Source organism: Oryctolagus cuniculus, chromosome 6, assembly GCF_964237555.1.
Source record: "Oryctolagus cuniculus chromosome 6, mOryCun1.1, whole genome shotgun sequence".
NCBI classification, from domain to species: Eukaryota; Metazoa; Chordata; class Mammalia; order Lagomorpha; family Leporidae; genus Oryctolagus; species Oryctolagus cuniculus.
In genome coordinates, this window is record NC_091437.1 from 165,765,230 (window position 1) to 165,786,621 (window position 21,392).

General features: G+C 51.1%; 1 protein-coding gene across 50 annotated transcripts in view; it reads right to left on the reverse strand.

The window, feature by feature from the left end:
• PTK2 (protein tyrosine kinase 2) overlaps window positions 1–21,392 on the reverse strand; it is a 297,953-nt gene that overhangs the window by 27,219 nt on the left and 249,342 nt on the right. For 48 of the 50 annotated variants that reach the window (XM_070075578.1, XM_070075572.1, XM_070075548.1 and 45 more), the window contains 3 exons: window positions 20,596–20,682; window positions 18,981–19,118; window positions 17,263–17,394 (listed from right to left, as the gene is read on the reverse strand). In XM_070075578.1, the coding sequence (XP_069931679.1) occupies window positions 17,263–17,394; window positions 18,981–19,118; window positions 20,596–20,682 (357 nt within the window). The remainder of the gene's footprint in view (window positions 1–17,262; window positions 17,395–18,980; window positions 19,119–20,595; window positions 20,683–21,392) is intronic. The other 2 variants (XM_070075575.1, XM_070075561.1) reach the window with 1 other exon arrangement.

The following is a 21,392-nucleotide window of genomic DNA, read 5'->3' on the forward strand; positions in this document are numbered from 1 at the left end:
AAGACACAGAAAACCTAAATAGACCCATAACTGAGTCAGAAATTGAAACAGTAATAAAGGCCCTCCCAACAAAGAAAAGCCCAGGACCAGATGGATTCACTGCTGAATTCTACCAGACATTTAAAGAAGAACTAACTCCAATTCTTCTCAAACTATTCAGAACAATCAAAAAAGAGGGAATCCTCCCAAATTCTTTCTGTGAAGCCAGCATCACCTTAATTCCTAAGCTGGAAAAAGATGCAGCATTGAAAGAGAATTACAGACCAATATCCCTGATGAACATAGATGCAAAAATCCTCAATAAAATTCTCGCCAATAGAATGCAACAACACATCAGAAAGATCATCCACCCAGACCAAGTGGGATTTATCCCTGGTATGCAGGGATGGTTTAATGTGTGCAAATCAATCAATGTGATACACCACATTAACAGACTGCAGAACAAAAACCATATGATTATCTCAATAGACGCCGAGAAAGCATTTGATAAAATACAACACCCGTTCATGATGAAAACTCTAAGCAAACTGGGTATGGAAGGAACATTCCTCAATACAATCAAAGCAATTTATGAAAAACCCACAGCCAGCATCCTATTGAATGGGGAAAAGTTGGAAACATTTTCACTGAGATCTGGTACCAGACAGGGATGCCCACTCTCACCACTGCTATTTAATATAGTTCTCGAAGTTTTAGCCAGAGCCATTAGGCAAGAAAAAGAAATTAAAGGATACAAATTGGGAAGGAAGAACTCAAACTATCCTCTTTGCAGATGATATGGTTCTTTATTTAAGGGATCCAAAGAACTCTACTAAGAGACTATTGGAACTCATAGAAGACTTTGGCAAAGTAGCAGGGTATAAAATCAATGCACAAAAATCAACAGCCTTTGTATACTCAGGCAATGCCACGGCTGAGGAAGAACTTCTAAGATCAATCCCATTCACAATAGCTACAAAAACAATCAAATACCTTGTAATAAACTTAACCAAGGACGTTAAAGATCTCTACGATGAGAATTACAAAACCTTAAAGAAAGAAATAGAAGAGGATACCAAAAAATGGAAAAATTTTCCATGCTCATGGATTGGAAGAATCAATATCATCAAAATGTCCATTCTCCCAAAAGCAATTGATACATTCAATGCAATACCAATCAAGATACCAAAGACCTTCTTCTCAGATCTAGAAAAAATGATGCTGAAATTCATTGGAGGCACAAGGACCTCGAATAGCTAAAGCAATCTTGTACAACAAAAACAAAGTTAGAGGCATCACAATACCAGATTTCAGGACATACTACAGGGCAGTTGTTATCAAAACAGCATGGTACTGGTACAGAAACAGATGGATAGACCAATGGAACAGAATAGAAACACCAGAAATCAATCCAAACATCTACAGCCAACTTATATTTGATCAAGGATCTAAAACCAATTCCTGGAGTAAGGACAGTCTATTTAATAAATGGTGCTGGGAAAATTGGATTTCCACGTGCAGAATCATGAAGCAAGACCCCTACCTTTCACCTTACATGAAAATTCACTCAACATGGATTAAAGACTTAAATCTATGATCCGACACCATCAAATTATTAGAGAACATTGGAGAAACCCTGCAAGATATAGGTACCGGCAAAGACTTCTTGGAAAAGACCCCAGAAGCACAGGCAGTCAAAGCCAAAATTAACATTTGGGATTGCATCAAATTGAGAAGTTTCTGTACTGCAAAAGGAACAGTCAGGAGAGTGAAGAGACAACCGACAGAATGGGAAAAAATATTTGCAAACTATGCAACAGATAAAGGGTTGATAACCAGAATCTACAAAGAGATCAAGAAACTCCACAACATCAAAACAAACAACCCACTTAAGAGATGGGCCAAGGACCTCAATAGACATTTTTCAAAAGAGGAAATCCAAATGGCCAACAGACACATGAAAAAATGTTCAAGATCAGGGAAATGCAAATCAAAACCACAATGAGGTTTCACCTCACCCTGATTAGAATGGCTCACATTCAGAAATCTACCAACAATAGATGCTGGAGAGGACGTGGGGGAAAAGGGACACTAACCCACTGTTGGTGGGAATGCAAACTGGTCAAGCCACTATGGAAGTCAGTCTGGAGATTCCTCAGAAACCTGCATATAACCCTACTATACAACCCAGCCCTCCCCATCCTTGGAATTTACCCAAAGGAAATTAAATTGGCAAACAAAAATGCTGTCTGCACATTAATGTTTATTGCAGCTCAATTCACAATAGCTAAGACCTGGAACCAACCCAAATACCCATCAACAGTAGACTGAATAAAGAAATTATGGGATATATACTCTATAGAATACTATACAGCAGTCAAAAACAATGAAATCCGGTCATTTGCAACAAGATGGAGGAATCTGTAAAACACCATGCTGAGTGAAATAAGCCAGTCCCAAAGGGACAAATATCGTACGTTCTCCCTGATCGGCGACAACTAACTGAGCACCAAAGGGGAAACCTGTTGAAGTGAAATGGACACTATGAGAAACAGTGATTTGACCAGCCCTTGTTCTGATTGTTGATGTACAATGTAATACTTTATCCCTTTTAGTACTTTTTTTTTTGTTCTAGTACTATTGGTTGAACTCTGTAACACACAATTATTCTTAGTTGTTTAAATTTTAACTGAAAAGTGATCCCTGTTAAATATAAGAGTGGGAATAAGAGAGGGAGGAGATGTATAGTTTGGGACATGTTCAATCGGACTTGCTCCAAACAGTGGAGTTAGAATCGTGACAGGGGATTCCAATACAATCCCATCAAGATGGCATGTACCAATGCCATCTCACTAGTCCAAGTGATCAATTTCAGTCCACAACTGATCACACTGATAGGTCTAAGAATCAAAGGGATCACAACAAACAAGACTAGTGTCTGCTAATACTAACTGACAGAATCAAAAAGGTAGAGAACGATCCAACATGGGAAGCGGGATACACAGCAGACTCATAGAATGGCAGATGTCCTAAATAGCACTCTGGCCTCAGAAACAGCCCTTAAGGCACTCGGATCTGGCTGAAGAGCCCATGAGAGTATTTCAGGCATGGAAAGCCAAGACACTCTGGCAAAACAACAACAACAACAACAACAACAACAACCACCACCTAAATGAAAGATCTCTGCGAGTGAGATCCCAGTGGAAAGAATGGGGCCATCAAAGGAGGTACCTTTCTCTGAAAGGAGGAGTGAACTTCCATTTTGACTATGACCCTGTCAAAATAAGATCGAAGTCGGCGAACTCAAAAGGCTTCCACAGCCTTGACAACTCATGACTAGAGCCTAGGGAGATTACTGATGCCTTAAACAAGTGTCAAATTGTTAAGTCAACAACAGGAGTCACTGTGTACTTACTCCTCATGTGGGATCTATCCTTAATGTGTTGTCCAATGTGAAATAATGCTATAACTAGTACTGAAACAGTATTTTACACTTTGTGTTTCTGTGTTGGTGCAAACTGATGAAATCTTTACTTAATATATACTAAATCGACCTTCTGTATATAAAGATAATCTGAACATGAACTTACTGTAGAAAAACTAAGATACTGCAAAAACTAGAAAGGAAAAATAAACAGCAATGTTACTGCTTGGAAGTACCTTTCATTAGCAACCACTATGGCGTAAATTAAGCTTATAAACACGAAACCAGGTCATGACTTTGCAGCATTCAAATATTTACTCCGGGGAAACAGGTAAAATGTAAAAAGGCTGCCCAGAATTCCACTGTATGAATAGCGTCAGAAAACAGAAAATTTTCCGTCAGTGGGCATGGGCTCTGACCCAGGCTCCAGCCCTCACACGCTGTGTGACCTGGGTTCCAATTCTGCATCTCTAGAATTGAGCAGTAATTCAAACCACCATACAGGACTGAAGCTCCAGCACCCCATATGGGCACTGGTTCTAGTCCAGGCTGTTCCTCTTCTGATCCAGCTCTCTGATGTGGCCTGGGAAGGCAGAAGATGGCCCAGGTCCTTGGGCCCCTGCACCCACATGGGAGACCCGGAAGAAGCTCTTGGCTCCTGGCTTTGGATCAGCGCAGCTCCAGCCGTTGCAGCCATCTAGGGAGTGAACCACTGGATGGAAGACCTCTCTGTTGCTAGCTCTCTCTGTAACTCTTTCAAATAAATAAAATCAGTCTTTAAATGGTCCTGCTGTTTGGGTCATTTTCAAAAATTCCACTGTACAGTGGCGGCTGCTCAATCTTTGTGTACAGGTCTTTGAATCCCTGGGAGATACTCGCAAGAACTGAGTTGTTGGGTCAAGGGGCTTGATTATTTGAAGAATCCTTGGTGTAAGCTTCCAGCGTGTTCAGGCTGCCTGGTTTCACCTGTGCAGTAGCATATGGGAGTGCATCTCTCTGTACATGCGGACTACTGGGTCACCAATTAAAAACTCGCTGTGAATTCACAATCAAAATACCTACTATCGCTGTAACTTGCCCCTTTTTCATCAACATTGAGCCTTTCTGTTTCTTGTTACTGGATGCTAAGTACCCACAGGATGGTGGCTGTGACGCCCTGTGCTGCACATGGCAGAGTGCAGCGTAAACTGAAGGACACAAATGGACGCTCTGTGCGCTGTCCCACATGCCAGGGGACAAGGGACAGAACTCTCCCGACCCATCTGTTCTCCTGTGGAATGGGTAGAATGCTGATGCCCAGTCTGCATGGTTTTCATAGGAGTCTTTTTTTTGAGATTTATTTTATTTATTTGAAAGGCATAGTTACGGAGAGAAATCTTCCATCTGCTAGTTCATTCCCCAAATGGCTGCAATGGCCATGTCTGAGCCAGGCAAAAGTCAGGAGCCAATAGCCTCTTCCAGGTCTCCCATAAGGGTGTGAGGGCCCAAGGGACCACCACTGCTGTCCCAGGCACATTAGCAGGGAGCTGGATCGTAAGTAGAGCAGCCAGGACTTGGACTGGCGCCCACATGGGAGCGCTGGCACTGCAGGTGGCAGCTTAACCCGCTAGGTCACACTGGTCTCTTCAGTCATTAAGAAGTGCTGGGTAGTAATGTGTACGTGGATGTGCCATGGACACCTGCGGAAGGGAATGCTTCCAGGAGGTGCTTGACAGACGAGGAACTGAAGCTCAGAAAAGCACAACCAGCTGCTTAGGGCCACGCAGCTCTTACACAGCAGAGGAGGCTTCAGGGAGCCCACAGTGCGCACCTTCTGTTCATCTGTAACGCATGCTTATAGGGTAGGGTGCTGGGGTGCTGGGGTGCTGGGGCCGGGGTTGTGGTATGGCAGGTAAAGCCACCGCCTGTAGTGCCAGCATCCCATATGGGTGCCAATTCTTGTCCTGGCTGCTCCTCTTCTGATCCAGCTCTCTGCTATGGCCTGGGAGAGCAGAAGATGGCCCAAGTCCTTGAGCCCCTGCACCTGTGTGGGAGACCTGGAAGAAGCTCCAGGTCCTGGCTTCAGATCGGCCCATCTCTGGCCGTTGTGGCCATCTGCGGAGTGCACCATCGATGGAAGACCTCTCTCGCTCTGCCTCTGCCTCTCTGTAATTCTGCCTTTCAAATCAATCCATCTTTGAAAAAGAATAGGGTATTATGCTTCATGTACTGAAGTCAATTACCTACTTTTATCTCATATAAAATCACCTGGAGCAACTTCTTCTGTTATGCATAACAATTCTCCAATGTTTTATTTTCCCCAAAAATGGGATTTTATTTTTTTAAAGATTTTACTTATTTATGTGAGAAACTAAGTTACAGACACAGAGTGAGAGAGACAGAAAGAAAGGTCTTCCATCTGCTGGTTCATTCCACAAATGGCCACAATGGCTGAAGCTGTGCTGATCTGAAGCCAGGCGCCAGGAGCTTCTTCCGGGTCTCCCACACGGGCGCAGGGGCCCAAGGACTTGGGCATCTTCTATTGCTTTCTCAGGCCACAGCGGAGAGCTGGATCGGAAGAGGAGCAGCTGGGACTCGAACTGGCACCCATATGGGATGCCGGCACTGCAGGCGGCCCCGGGATTTTGTTTTTTAGAACAAGAAGGCCTACCCATCTTTGTAAAGTCCACTGGTGTTCTGTGAGTGGAATAAATTCCTAAGCATTTTTCTCCCACAGCAGATGCACCCCGAGTGAAGATGAGTGCCCCACGGGAACTGAGATCAAGGCGAGGACGGCCGTTCGCAAAGCGCCAGCTCTGCTCTTGCGCCTGGGTGAAGTGGGGCTCTCCTGCCCCTTACGGAACAGCCAGATGGAGAGAGGGCTACGGCAAAGCCAAAGTGCGGCAGCTCACGCTTACAACTCTGTACACATGGATCACAGAAACAGAGTATTTGGGACAATCTGTTTTCCACATCAAATGTGCATTTTCTTTTTAAAAAATTTATCATTTTTTAAAGTACGATTTATTTATTGAGTTTGAAAGTCAGAGGAGGGAGAGATGAGAGAAAGAGATGTTCCACCTGCTGGTTCACTCCTCAGGTGGCTGCAATGGCCACCCCTGGGCCAGGTCGAAGCCACGAGCCTGGAGCTTCATCCGTCTCCCACATGGGTAGCAGAAGCCCAAACACGTGGGCCATCTTCTGCTGCTTTCCCAGGAGCATTAGTAGGGAGCTGGACGGGAAGTGGAGCAGCCAGGTCCTGAAGCAGTGTCCACAGGGGATGCCGGCACTGCAGGCGGCGGCTTCACCCACTACGCCACAGCGCCACTGCCAGCCTTTTGTTTTTAAAAAGTGAATTGTGATTTAGTGGCTCCAGAGTTTCTGAAGTGACAGCAGCGCGGTGCTGCATGTCCAGAACCTGAAGCAGGGCCTCCACAGGCTGGGCTCACGGGAACCTTTGTCTGCGCGTGCTGCTTGTAAGCCTGCCGCTCCCGCCTGCGCTTGTGCCTAAGTGGGCCCACCTGCCCATTCCCAGCAGAACAGACCAATCGCCACACGGTCCCGGACACAACTCTGGGACATAACATTCTCAGAGATGCCCGAGCCATAAGAGACCCTGTCCTACCATCCGTTGATGTGGAGTGCCACCACTTGGAGCGGTGGTCCCTCTGGTGGTTTGGGGTCAGGGACCAACCAGATGGCACCACGCTGCTGTCACTTCAGAAACTCTGGAGCCACGGCTCATGGCTCCCAGCTCCCAGCTCCGTCTCCTTCGGCTGGACTTGACTGTCGTCGAGCTGGGGCACAGGCTGAGGGCCGCTGTGTGACGGCCAGCCTTCTGCCAGGGCTCCAGGGGCACGCCTTGGCAATCAGCTTTGATTCAGGCCGACTGGCTTGCTTTCCTTTCTCGAAACACAAAGTGAGCTTTATACAGACAGGACTTTCTCATTTTAAAGCTAAGATCTTTCGTTAGCAAAGTTCCACACAAGAAAATGACTGTATACAATGGCACGAAGCAGAAAGCGGCAAAGTCACTATTTTTAAGCAGTACCCAGTTGGAAAGAAAATTCTCTCAACAGAGAGGCTCTGACCAAAGTGGCCTGTACCGTGCAAAGTCTGCAAGACTTTTTTCTGTGGGGTCACGGACACAGTGCTCTCTGTGAAAGGAGAGAGGAGGCAGCAGGTCCAGAACGCATGCTCTGTGAAGGGCTGCAAGGCCACAGGCAGCTCACGTGCTGTGCAGGCTGTGGAGGCCGTGGGGCCCAGAGGAAGGGCAGCTGGTGAGGGGAGACTGGAGAAATGCGAGCAGCGGCCCACAGCAGCACCCCTCAGTGACGTGAGCTCTGAAAACCGAGGGCAGACAACAGACAGCTGCTCTGGTCTGCCAGAACACTCTGCACGATCTCACTGACTAGACAATCTTTTCCAGTGAGGACAGGGTGTCCACCAGGGTGCAGAGTGGCCCTCACTGAGGGGTGTGGCCACACAGGGGCCTGGTCCAGGGAGGGTTTGTGAGCAACTCATGACGAGACAGAAACAGAAAGTACAGGTCTTCAGACATTTTTACAGCAATCTGAAGCAGTGATTTTGGGCTGTTAAGGGTTCTTAACGGGCCAGCACTGTGGCGTAGCAGGTAAAGCTGCCACCTGCAGTGCCAGCAACCCAGGTGGATGCCCGTTCCAGTCCCGGCTGCTCCATTTCCAATCCCGCTCTCTGCTGTGGCCTGGGAAAGCAGTGGAAGATGGCCCAAGTCCTTGGGCCCCTGCACCCATGTGGGAGACCTGGAGGAAGCTCCTGGCTCCTGGCTTCGGATCAGCACAGCTACGGCCACTGCGGCCACCAAGGGAGTGAATCAGCGGATGGAAGACCTTTCTCTCTCTCTGCCTCTCTGTAACTCTGCCTTTCAAATAAAAAAATAGGTTTTTAGTATATGTGCTGCCAAAGCAAGCACATAAATCTTTTTTAAAAAGTTTATAATTAAAACAGGCTTATATATTTGTATTTTTTTAAAAAATACTTATTTTATTTATTTGAAAGGCAGAGTTATAGCGAGGCAGAGGCAGAGGCAGAGGCAGAGGCAGAGGCAGAGGCAGAGGCAGAAAGAGAGAGAGGGAGGGAGGGAGGTGTCTCCATCTGCTGGTTTACTCCCCAGATGGCTGCCAACGGCTGGAGCTGGGTCGGTCCAAAGCCAGGAGCCAGGAGCTTCTTTGCGATCTCCCACGTGGGTGAGGAGCCTAAGTAGTTGGGCCATCTTCCACTGCTTTTCCAGGTGCATTCGCAGGGGGCGGGATCAGAAGTGGAACAACCAGGACTCGAACTGGCACCCATATAGGATGCCAGCACTACCAGTGGTGGCTTTATCTGCTTTGCCAAAACACTAGGCCCTCTATATCATTTTTTAAAAAGTCCCTTTTCTAGTCACTGATTTTTCTTTATTGGAGAGGCAGAGAGAGACACAGGGCGGCGAGCTAAGCTGCATCCTGTTACTGCAGCACCGGTTCTAGCCCCAGCTACTCCACTTCGGGTCCAGCCCCTGCAAAAGCAGGCAGAGGCTGTCCCAAGTATTCAGGCTCTTGATACTCACATGGGTGACTGCGGTGAAGCTCCGAGCTCCGGGCTTTGGGCCTGGATCAGCCCTGGGCATTGCCGTCATTTGGGAGGTGAACCAGTGGATGAAGATCTACCCCTCCCCCTCTCCCTCTCTCACTTCAAACAAACAAACACATCTGAGACAGACACAGAGACTAAGAGAGCTCCCACTCCCACAATGCCAACAGTCAGTACTGGGCCAGGCTGAACAGAAGTCAGGACTTGACCTGTGTCTCCCACATGGGTGGCAGGGACCCAGTTGCTTGATATTTATTTTACTTTTTTATCACACAAGAGTACTGACCCACAATTTGGGTAACAGACGATGCACACTGGCTCTGCACATGCCTTGGGGAGTCCTGCCCTGCCTGAGACCTGGTTTCTGACACAGACTCAGCATCTCCAAAGAAACACACCGCACTGAGACAATCCTGGCCTCTTCAGCTCACCGCTAAAAATAACCCTTGTGAGGATGCTCTCACGACAGCAAAACTAATCATGGTTTCTTATAGACACAATGAGGGAAACCCAGTGGAGAGTGATACTTGCAATGCAATGCTCCTCTGCAGAACCCCTCCCAAAGTGGCCGTGACCCCCGTGTCAACCACCTCTGGGAGGCGTGGCTGCTTCACCTTTTATGGGGGTATGCGCCGGGCTCCAGAAGATTCTCACCAATGCAGCACTCATGGCTGCCATGGAGACCCAGCTCAGTGCAAGAGTGAACGGTGTGTTATTCCGCTATGGTTTACGGATGCTCCTCGTCCCTAGAGAGAAGTCCTGCCCGCACTTGACAGAAGCAGCCTGCCTAAGGCCGGGAAGTAAGGGGCAGGTGCAGGATCCAAATCCCAGCGGCCCAGGGGAGGACTGACGGAGCATGCCCAGCACACCTCCCTTGCAGCTGGACCCCGAGTGGCAGACCCAGGGGAGCAGCAAGGCCCAGGGTGACAGGACACCAGAGGGCGCCGGGGCGAGGGACAGCAGCAGCTGTGTGTGCAGCCCCTCCGGCTGGCAGGCAATGGTGATACGTACTGGCCGCACCCGGTGAGGAACACCGGGTGCAAATGAGGCCCAGGTAAGCCTGTAACACCTGCAGGGCAGACGCCCTCGGGTGACTCAGAGACTGAGACAGGGAGGGACAGCGAGGCACTTTCCAGAGGTGGTGCCGCGTGGTCTTCCCTGCCCCGAGGCCTTGGCTGGCTCCTCCCAGGAAGTGCAGAGGAGCTTCACCCGTCGTCACTGCCTCCTGCACTTGCCCATTCGCATTTCCTCAGACGGAAGCCGCCCCTCCTGCTGCACTTCCTCTCCCTGAGTGACACAGTGTGGCTTCTGCCTGCACCGAAGCTGGGCGTCCTGCCCACCTTTCTCCTCTGCTGGCCTCTTGTACCAGCTGACCACACCGGTATAAGAGCATCCCTTCCGCTCGAGTGCGCACGTCTGCCTCCCAGCCCAGGGTTTTGGCTCAGGCCTGCCCGTCACTTCCTCATGCAGCTCTGCATGTCCAGTCTTGCCCTCTGCCCCGTCAGCCCGCCAGGCGCTGAGGTCATCTTTCCAGGATGAAACCTGCTTCAGGCCTTCAAGAGCCTGTGGTCAGAGCATTCTCGCTCCCCACTGACCCCGAGCGCCTCCCGTGTGCCAGGCAGTGCACAGGACTCCGAGTCAACGGAAAAGTCACAGGCGCTGTGCCCGAGGGGCTCTCCGTCTGCAGAGCAGACAGAAGCCCCCTCTGTGCTGCTGCAGGCATTCAGGGAGGCCTGTGCGGGACTCCACGTCCAGCAGGACAGACCCCCGAGGTCACCGAACGGAAAGGCCTGAGAGCAAGGGAAGATGCTCGGGTCACACCGCTATTAACTGCGAGCCCCGCGGGAAGCAGGGGCAGGCACACGGCGGGCTGTGGCAGTGGAGGGCACACTCCCACGTGTCCCATTAGACAGTGTCCTCAGGCTTCAATCGTCGACCATGCTGGGTGTTGCTGTGTGGCAGCCACTGGTAGACATCCCATGTCAGAAACAGCACCGTGCCACAGAAGCGGCTTTGGAGGACAATTCAGAGAATACTGCAAGGTGCGGCACTCCACGTCTAACACGCTCCAAGCCTGCGCTCTTCAGTTAGGACCTGCGTACCTGGTGCTCGTGCTGGAAACACCGTCCTGCCTGCTTCCTCCCTCGATCCCCTGACCGCTTGGACATGAAGGCGTCCTCTCCTGCTGCCTACCTCCACTCTCCATGCGGAAACAGTGGCCTTGGCCTCTTGCTAAAAGGCTTTTGATGGTTTCCTACTGCCTTGGGCATAAACTCTGGGTGTCCCCCTCCTGAGGGCCTCCCTGCTTCAGGGCCAGCCACACTGGCCATGCACACTGCTGCGCCGGGGCTTCTGTGTCTGCTGTCGGCCCGCTCTCCTGTGTCATTCTTTCAGCCTGGCCAAGTCTGGGCCTCCTTTCCAGACCCCCTCCTTTCCTCTCTGCACAGTTTTCTTCAGATGAGTTCTGGCTGATGACTTGAGTTGCATGCTCATCTCCCTTGCCAGACTGCAGCCATGAAGGCGGGGACCCCATCTGTCTTGTCCTCTCTCGCAGCTCCGGAGCCCTGAACACTGCTGGTCCCCAAGGCTCTCAATAAACATGTGCTGGAGACCCAGCTTGAGGAGGGAGCTGACGTGGTGCAGCAGACAAGTGGGAGTGGCCAGACTAGAGAAGCGGGCTGGGCAGGGGAGGGGTCAGAACTGACACGCTGGTGACTTGTGAGTGAGGAAGGGCGCAGGACAGACAGGAATGCAGGTTTTATCCTGCGGCAGTGGGCAGGGAAATGACCCAGAAAACACAAAAGCAGAGTCAAACGCAGCACAGGGAACTTGGCTATGGAATGCCGAGAACACATCCAAATGAGGATCACAAGACGGCAACTACACAAACCACAGGGAGAGGCGGCGATCATCCAACTCATCCTATGAAAAACAGCCTCGACCTTGAAACCAGCGGTGACAACAAATAGATCATCCTCACTTAGGAACACAAACGCTAAGTTTCAGATGCAACACCACAAACAAGACAAACCACAACCTGTAAGGAATCATCAAGGGGCCGGCGTGGCGTAGCATGTAAAGCGGCTGCCTGCGACACTGGCATCCCACACGGGCACTGGTTTGTGTCCTGGCTGCTCCACTTCCCACCCAGCTCCCTGCTGTGGCCTGGGAAAGCAGCAGAGGACAGCCCAGGTCCTTGGGCCCCTGAACCCATGCAGAAGACCCAGAGGCTTCTGGCTCCTGGCTTTGGCCTGGTCAGCACTGGCCATTGTGGACATCTGGGGAGCGAACCAGCAGATGGATAATTTCCTTCTCTCTGCCATTCTGCCTTCTGAATGAATGAATGAATGAATGAATTTTAAAAAGGGGAACGCAGTGTAGAAGCTATCTGGAGCACTAGAAATATCTTACTTTAGAGGGTAAGTTACATGGGTTATGCGTTTATCAAAGCTCATCAAACCTCACACAGAAGGTCTGTGCTGTTCACTGCACGCACATGATCTCAATGGAAAGAAACAACCCCGACAGCCGAGCCCTCCCGCCCCAGCAGTCCTCCCCCCCGCTCCTGCAGAACAGCGGCACGGCAGGGGCGCTCACGGCCGAGCAGCCTGCTGCTCGCTGCACTGGCCCAAGTGCAGTCCCACAGGACCCCAGAGTTGGAAGGCATAGCTCTAGTGTGGAGAATTTATGGCATTTACTTATTTATTTATTTATTATTATTTTCTTGACAGACAGAGTTAGACACTGAGAGAGAGAGAGAGAGACAGTAGGAGAGAGACAGAGAGAAAGGTCTTCCTTCTGTTGGTTCACTCCCCTAATGGCCTCCATGGCCGGCACTGCGCTGATCCGAAGGCAGGAGCCAGGTGCTTCTCCTGGTCTCCCATGGGGTGCAGGGCCCAAGCACCTGGGCCATCCTCCACTGCACTCCCTGGCCACAGCAGAGAGCTGGACTGGAAGAGAAACAACCAGGACAGAACCAGCACTCTAACCGGGACTAGAACCTGGGGTGCCAGCGCCGCAGGCAGAGGATTAGCCTAGTGAGCCACGGCGCTGGCCTAACATTTACTTTTTAAAATACAAATCAGGCTTTTGGAACTTTGGAAACAAAGTTTAAAACGCAGGGCTAGAGAACAGCAAGTATATTCTTAGAACAGGCCCAATATGCAAACTGATTCATCCAGATTAGCAAAGTAATTTTTTTCTCCTGTAATGGGGGTTGGTGCCGTCGTACAACAGCTAAGCTGCTGCCTGTGACGCTGGCATCCCATACTGCAGTGCTGGTTCGAGTCCCAAATGCTTGGCTTCTGATCCACCTCCTTGCTCATGTGCCTGGGAAAGCAGCAGAGGATGCCCCATGTGCTGGGGGCCCTGCACCCATGTGAGAGACCCAGAGGGAGCTTCGGGCTCCTGGCTTTGACCTGGACCAGGCCTGACTGCGGTGGCTATTTGGGGAATACACCAGCATATAGAAACAAAAAGACGTGGTAAGTGTTAGGAAGGACTATCAACAGCAGGAGGAACTGTCACACCTGCTGAGAGGGCACAGCCCCGGGGTGAGGCTCCCTGAGCCTGCAGGCCACACTCCAGCGGCAGTGTGAGCTCCACCTACCTACCCTGCGCTGGTCTCTGACCCCCACCTACGTGCCCTGCCCTGGTCTCTGACCCCCACCTACGTGCCCTGCCCTGGTCTCTGACCCCCACCTACGTGCCTTGCCCTGGTCTCTGACACCCACCTACGTACCCTGCCCTGGTCTCTGACCCCCACCTACCTACCCTGCCCTGGTCTCTGACCCCCACCTACCTACCCTGCGCTGGTCTCTGACCCCCACCTACCTACCCTGCCCTGGTCTCGGACCCCCACCTACGTGCCCTGCCCTGGTCTCGGACCCCCACCTACCTACCCTGCGCTGGTCTCTGACCCCCACCTACCTACCCTGCCCTGGTCTCTGACCCCCACCTACCTACCCTGCCCTGGTCTCTGACCCCCACCTACCTGCCCTGCCCTGGTCTCTGACCCCCACCTACCTGCCCTGCCCTGGTCTCTGACCCCCACCTACCTACCCTGCCCTGGTCTCTGACCCCCACCTACCTACCCTGCCCTGGTCTCTAACCCCACCTACCTACCCTGCCCTGGTCTCTGACCCCCACCTACCTACCCTGCCCTGGTCTCTGTTTCTCCACTGTGAAACACCAACAGAGGACAAGTCTGCATTCCTCTGTCCTCACTCCCACAATCTAACAAGTGCTGGATTTCAAGCAAACCAAGCCAGCAGTAAGACACTACCTGAAATGATGAGGCCATTTTTATATTTTTTTAATGTGAACATTTATATTTTGCTGTGGAAATATTAATGCCTTTAACTCTGAGATAGAACTGGAATATTATATTATGTGCATAGTACATTAACTTTAGAGTTAAAAAAGTCAAATTCTGAAACACACAGGACCCTCAAGGGTTTGGACCAAAGATTCAGACCTGCCCCTGCCTCACAGGATGGCTATAAACACTGAGAGACTTTCTGTATGGAAACACACAGGACAGCGACTGCATTATGGACCATGATCAAGGACTCACGAGCAACACTGCTACTCTTACTATTTTTTTTTTTTTACGTTTTAAGCTTTTATTTAGTGAGAAAGATGCACAGGAGAGTGAGAGGTAATTAGGGTTCATAGCAAGCACCAGGAACCAGCCATGTGGATGAGCACCCAGGTCTGTATCTAGGCCAGGAAGCCTGGAGCATATGGCCCGAAGCTTATTATCTGTTCCTCACTATTCAACGGTGAAAAGGGTGTGTGAGAAAGGGCGCAATGGCAGGGCTGGTGCTGTGGCGTAGTGGGTAAAGCCGTCGCCTTCAGTGCCGGCATCCCATATGGGCACCGGTTCGAGTCCCGGCTGCTCCACTTCCTGTCCAGCTCTCTGCTGTGGCCTGAGAAAGCAGCAGAAGATGGCCCAAGTCCTTGGGCCCTGCACCCGTGTGGGAGACCTAGAGGAAGCTCCTGGCTTCGGATCAGCACGGCTACAGCCGTTGTGGCCACTTGAGGAGTGAACCAGCGGATGGAAGACCTCTCTCTCTCTCTCTCTCTCTCTCTCTGTGTGTGTGTGTGTGTGTGTAACTCTGACTTTCAAGTAAGAAAAAAATCTTAAAAAGAAAGAAGGGTCACGTGTCCTGCTCAGCCACGAGCTGAATGTGCTGCATGTGACCACTGAGCGTAAAGGAGGGAAAGAGCTCCTTCTCAGCGGTGCGTCCCCAGCTTCCCACGCGTGCTCTGCAGGCCGGGCTTCCGGAGGTCAGCACAGGGAGCCCGCAGGAGCACAGCAGCGAGCACAGCGTCTGACGGGGGCAACGGCTCAGCAGGCCTGAGAGCACGATCAAGAAGGAAACCAGAGTCACACGCTGACGGGTTCTGCGCAGCGCAGCTCGAAACCACCGACTGGCAACGCTCTTACTTTAAACTGCTCCGTGCTCCAAGGCTGTGCAGCTTAAGCACAGGGAACCCGTCTGCCCTCACTCGTGTGCAGTCCCCCAGCACACAGCTTGACATGAAGCTGCTATCAGTGGGTGCTTACCGAACAGAGCAGAGGAACCGGATTTGAATTCCCCAGGCAAAGTTACCCAATTAAGTTTTTTTTTTTTTTTTTTTTTTTTTTAATTAGACAGCTAGAGTTATAGACAGTGAGAGAGGCAGACAGACAGAAAGGTCTACCTTCTGTTGGTTCACTCCCCAAATGGCCGCTACAGTTGGCATTGCACCGATCTGAAGCCAGGAGCCAGGTGCTTCCTCCTGGTCTCCCATGCGGGTGCAGGGGCCCAAGCACTTGGGCCATTCTCCACTGTCCTCCCGGGCCACAGCAGAGAGCTGGCCTGGAAGAGGGGCAACCGGGACTAGAACCTGGCGCCCATATGGGATGCCAGTGCCACAGATGGAGGATTAACCAAGTGAGCCACGGCGCCGATCCCCCAATTAAGATTTTGTGTGCGGACTGGCACTGTGGCGTGCCTGGTGAGGCCACCATCTGCAGTGCCGACATCCCATAAGGGTGCCGGTTCGAGTCCCAGCTGCTCCACTTCGATCAGCTCTCTGCTATGGCCTGGGAAAGTGGCAGAAGATGGCCCAAGTCCTTGAGTCCCTACACCTGCATGGGAGACCTGGAAGAAATTCCTGGCTCCTGGCTTGGGACTGGCAAAACTCCAGCTGCTGCGGCCAAATGGGGAGTGAACCAGCAAATGGAAGGCCCCCCTCTCTCTCTGAGTCCCCTTCTCTCTGTGTGTAACTCTGACTTTCAAATAAATAAATAAGTCTTAAAAAAAGAAGATTTTGTGGGGGCTGGTGCTGTGGCGCAGCAGATTAAAGCCTACCCTGCAGCACCAGCATTTCGTGTGGGCGCCTTCTGAGTCCCGGCTGCTCCACTCTGATCCAGCTCCCTGCTAAAGCAGCGAGGAAAGCAGTGGAAGATGGCCCAAGTCCTCGGGCTCCTGGCTTCAGCTCAGCTCAGCTCTGGCCTTTGCAGCCATTTGGGAAGTGAATCAGTTTATGAAGATGTATCTTTCTCCCTCTATTTCTCTCTCTCTCCCTAAGTGTATCTTTCAAATAAATAAAATAAATTTAAAAAAAGATCTGTGGACATAGCACACATCCTGGCTCCTTTCAGTCACGTTTCTCTTCAGGCGGCTGGAGAAAGACTAAAATAACTGCTCGGGGGTCGAGGAGGCCAGGACTGGGTTCCCACAGACTCCAGTTCTGGGGCTGAGGAAACAGAAGAATCTTGCAGCAAGGGCCATGAGTCCGAAAGGACCTTTGTGTCAAGTGACACAAAAGAGCCTGTGCTGTGGCTGTCCCACCACTTCCTCTCTGCCCCCGAGGGACTCCTGCAGGGCTGTGTACAAGCCCTGCCTGAGAAAAGCATTTCCCACCCCAGGAAGAGTCTCGGGGGAAGGCTGCATCAGTCTGGCCGGGCTGAAGAGCGATGCCAAGGAAGGCCAATCCGGGACCTCCAGCAGTGCTGTGCCACAGCCTGCGGGCCAGACCAGTGTCCTCTGCGTGAGCTGACACGCCAGTGGGAGTTGTTTCTGAGTCAGCAACGCAGTGATGCAGAAACCAGAGATGCTCACAGTTGAGCCCACATGCCACTACCGGAATGCTAGCGATTTAGGGACTAGATGTAAAGCTCACTCTATGGCTTTGGAAAAGATGAAACATTGCACGCATTTGGAATACAGTAGACTCTAACAGGGTATAAAAAGTAGAAAAGCCTTCCCGGAGACAAGTACCAAAAATCTCTCTTCTTTCTCCAGCCAGCGCTGATCTTCTTCCATTTCCTGTTGCTGTCGGATCAGCCGCTCCTCCATCAGGTGGGCTGGCAGCACCTGCCCCATCCCCCGGAGATCCAGGGCTGCAGAGTCCTGGGGGAGAGTGGAAAACAGAATGTCCAGGCCGCTCAGTCTGTTCCCACGCCCTTACTTTGTGCGTCTTCCAAAAAGTTAAGCAAAACAGCAAGGGTGGAGGAAAGAGAACCCCTTACAGTCTGCTTGTGCGAACGACTTTTCTGGAGCTTGCAACACCACGTGTGTCAAGCACCTTTCAAAGATATTTAATTACTGAGCTCATAGACTTGCTTGTAGTGGTCTAATCTAAAAGAAGTAATCCAAGATACGCAGGAAGAATACATTATCACTTGTAGTAAAAACAGAAAAAACCAGAAGTAAACAGAAGGCCTAAATATACTCTTACCGCACATCTTAATGCTAGGCTAAACACTTGCCCCTAAATAAAAAAAAATGTTAAGGCTTATTATATTATTTGAAATAACAGAGAGAGAGAGAGAGGGAGGGAGGGAGGGAGGGAGGGAGAGAGGGAAGGAGGGAGGGAGGGAGGCAGAGATACTGATCTTCCATGTGCTGGTTCACTCCCAAACGCTACAACAGCTGAGGGCCGGGCGAGGCTGAGCCAGGACCAGGAATTCCCTCTGGTCTCCGGGGAGGGGAGGGGGGGGGAGCAGGACTCAAGCACTGCTTCCCAGGTGCATCTGGCAGGTGGCAGGGCGCTGGGTGTGGAGCAGAGCAGCTGCCCTGGCGTAGCAAGCAGGCGGCCTAAGTGGTGTGGCTGCGCCACAACGCCCAACCCCAATCCATACTTTCCATACTCTGTGAGTGGCTCTTGCTTTTACCGGGAAAGTTTTGTAAAAATTCCTAAGGTTTAACTGCAGTCTTTCTTCTTGCCCGCTACCCCCTGCCCCTGGCCTTACGTATATGTTAATCATATGCAACTTAGAGCCTGCCTTTCAAATGAATGAATAACAATTACAGCATTTACTCTTGGGTATTTCTTAGTTCAAAAAATGAGAACTCCTAGGAGTGGGCCTTGGCCTAGAGTTTAGCTCTGCTTGGGGCACGGGCACCCACGCGGGCATGCTTGGGTCTCAGTCACCGCTTTGCTCCCAGTCTGCTTCCTGCTAATGTGCATCCTGGGAGGCAATGGGGCTGGGTGCGTGAAGACCTGCTAGGTCACTTGGTCTGGCCCTGCCAAGGCAAGTGCAGATAGGACTCAACATTCAATAAATCTATGGCAGCCTAACTTTTAAGTTGACAATCCTGTGAGGCCCGTGAATGTTATAAATATTCAAATGGCTCTCGGTAGAAGAATCATTCCCCACCTCTGTAATGGATCAAGTAGCAGGGTCCCTGCCATCCCTGTGAGAGATACGGATTGGGGTCCTGGCTCCTGGCCCAGCCCCAGTTATTGTGGGCATTTGGTAAATTAACCAGTAAGTAGAGATATGTGTGTGTGTGTGTGTGTGCGCATGCCTGACTTTCCTTAAAATAGAGAAAAGCTTGTAAAAGATTAAAAAACTCATAAAACTCCAAAACATTTGAATAGACGGATTATCTTGATTTCAGAGTTCATTCACCAAAATCAAGAAATTTCAGGATTTAGAAATACAAGGCACCTTAAGCCACATTCAAAGAGAAACCCAAGAACAGCAAAGTACCTCCACGCTGGGCTGCCACATGGGCATCTCCTGGGCTCTGGGATTCCATGAGTCTGTTTGGTCCAAAAGAGATGCTTGACTTGGGTAGCCGCTGCCAGCCATGGCTGTGACTCCATGTGAGCCAGGGTAGCCAGAGCCCTGCAAGAGGGTGCAGAGGGGAGGGGACACTTTGCCGTAACATCGCTTTGCAGTTCTGCCTTTTGCACCAACGAAAGTAACTGAAATGACCGGGTATCCAGTGGTGGGCACAACACGGCCCTGCCAGACGCTTCCTTCCACGGCAGACGTTATCCTGGACTGTCCTAGGCTGTGATCCAGCAGCCCTGAACAGTGCAGGAGGGAAGCTGGGAGGAGGGGGAGGGGCATGCGACTCCTGGACAGTGGTCAGAGGCTGAACTGCTGGCTCTGAACACGGAGTCAGGGGACCACGAGCAACGATGCGCGTGGCCGCTGAAGCTGTGAGGCGAGGGATGGGGTTCCCCGTGAGGGCCTCAAGGAGGCGGAGCTGTTACAGCTGCGTTAGACAGTTAGTGCACAAATACACTGGAAATGGGACCTCGTTTTCTTCGCAATTCCACACTTACCAAATGCTCAGAGCAGACCACTCTGGATGCTAAAGGGACAGAGAGCCACAACACTAGCTGGGCCCAGGTGCTGCCTCAGGGTAACCCTTTCCTGCCCAGCAACAAGAACAATCGAGACACACACACAGGGACGTGTGTCCCTAATGATCTGGGGGCCGACAACGGGGGAAGTCCTGCTCTCAGGTTCCAACAATAATGACTGAGGCAGAGAGAAGACACTCAGTATGGAGGGAAAAATTTCAGGGCACACCGACAATCAGGGTTTCTTGCACTGGCTCCCTCTCTCATCAACAGAGAGAGGACACAGTCAGTGTTTGCTTCCAGAGCCTACCAGGCTAGTACAGTATGGCAAAGGGTTATTAGTGGACTTCTCCTGAAAGAGATACAGCACAGACAAATTCCCATTCCCAACACGAACATTCCTTTCCCTAGGCAACGAGCATGCCTGGGCTGGATATCAGAGTGGCAGCTCCTCGGGCAGGAGGGGCTTCGTGGGGCAGGAGGGGCTGGGTGCCGTGCAGCAGTCTAGGATACACTGGGGCAGGTGTCTGGGTAAGATCTGTGCACCCCCCTGGAGGTGACCGTGCCTCGGTGAAGCAAGCCCAAAGCCAACAGACACTTGTTAATTTTGCTTCAGGTCCTTCTCTACTAAGCACACTCTTTTTAGTATCTGTACTGGAAACGTGCCTGCTAAGAAACACTTGCCCAGAGCTGTCCACACGGCATGCGTGAGCTTCACCCGTATTCCTGGCCTTCAGCGCCACCTCTGCAGAGTGTGCCCACCTCATTCACCCTGTCTCTGACAAAGCAGGAGGGGACTGACAGAGGAGGGAGTCAGAGTGCTCTCTGGGCGGAGTGTCAAGACAACAGTCACTGACGTAAGGCGCGGGGGACACTGTCTTGGCTTTCTGATCGCCAATCATATTCACAAGTATATAGATAAGAAGTAAAAATCCCACGAAGCACTCTCCCACCTCTACAAGTGCCAAATAACCCAAGCGCTGTGTTTCTGTTTGTGATAGCACACGTACCTGGTAGTGGTTGGTCTGGACCAAGTGCTGCGGGCTGGGGTAAAATCCTTCACTGGACCTTGGACTGGGGTAGCCGGGTCTGCTGGGCTGTGAACAAACCAGAAGAGCAGCGCAGGGATGAGCTTTAACCTCGGAGAAACACAGCCGTGCATCCTGCAGTGCAGCTCGGTGTAAAGGAAGACACTTCTTGGGGAAGGAGCAGTCCTTACAGCCAGTGATCCTGAGTGACTAGATATTTACAAGTGGAATATGCAGTCTGGCTCCCCCTCCACAACACACAATAACGCAGAGGCCCACACACCCAGACAGCAGAGCCGCGGCTCCAAGACTGCCAGAAGCTTTGGGACAGTGTGAGGCAGCCATTTCCTAGCTCAGAGGCAGCAGCACGACTTCTGAGCAAAGAAGATACCCTGGACGTCATTAGAATGAAAGGCTTCTGTGTGCACATGACATCATGAAGAAAGGAAAAAAGGAAAAGGTAAAGAACGGAAGAAAAGGAGCAATGTCGTGGTGCAGCCTGCAACGCTCACCTGCGTAGGAGCATGGTTCCAGTCCCATCTGGCCCAGCTCCCCGCTGTGGCCTGGGACAGCAGTGGAAGATGGCCCACGTGCTTGGGCCCTGCACCCACGTGGAGACACGCATGGCGGTCTAGGCTCCTGGCTTCAGCCTGGCCCAGCCCCAGACATTGCAAACGTCTGGAGGGTGAACCAGCAGACGGCAAATCTTTCCGTAACCCTGCCTTTCAGGTAAATCAAGGAATCTTTAACAACAACAAAGAATGGAAGCAAAGGCAAGC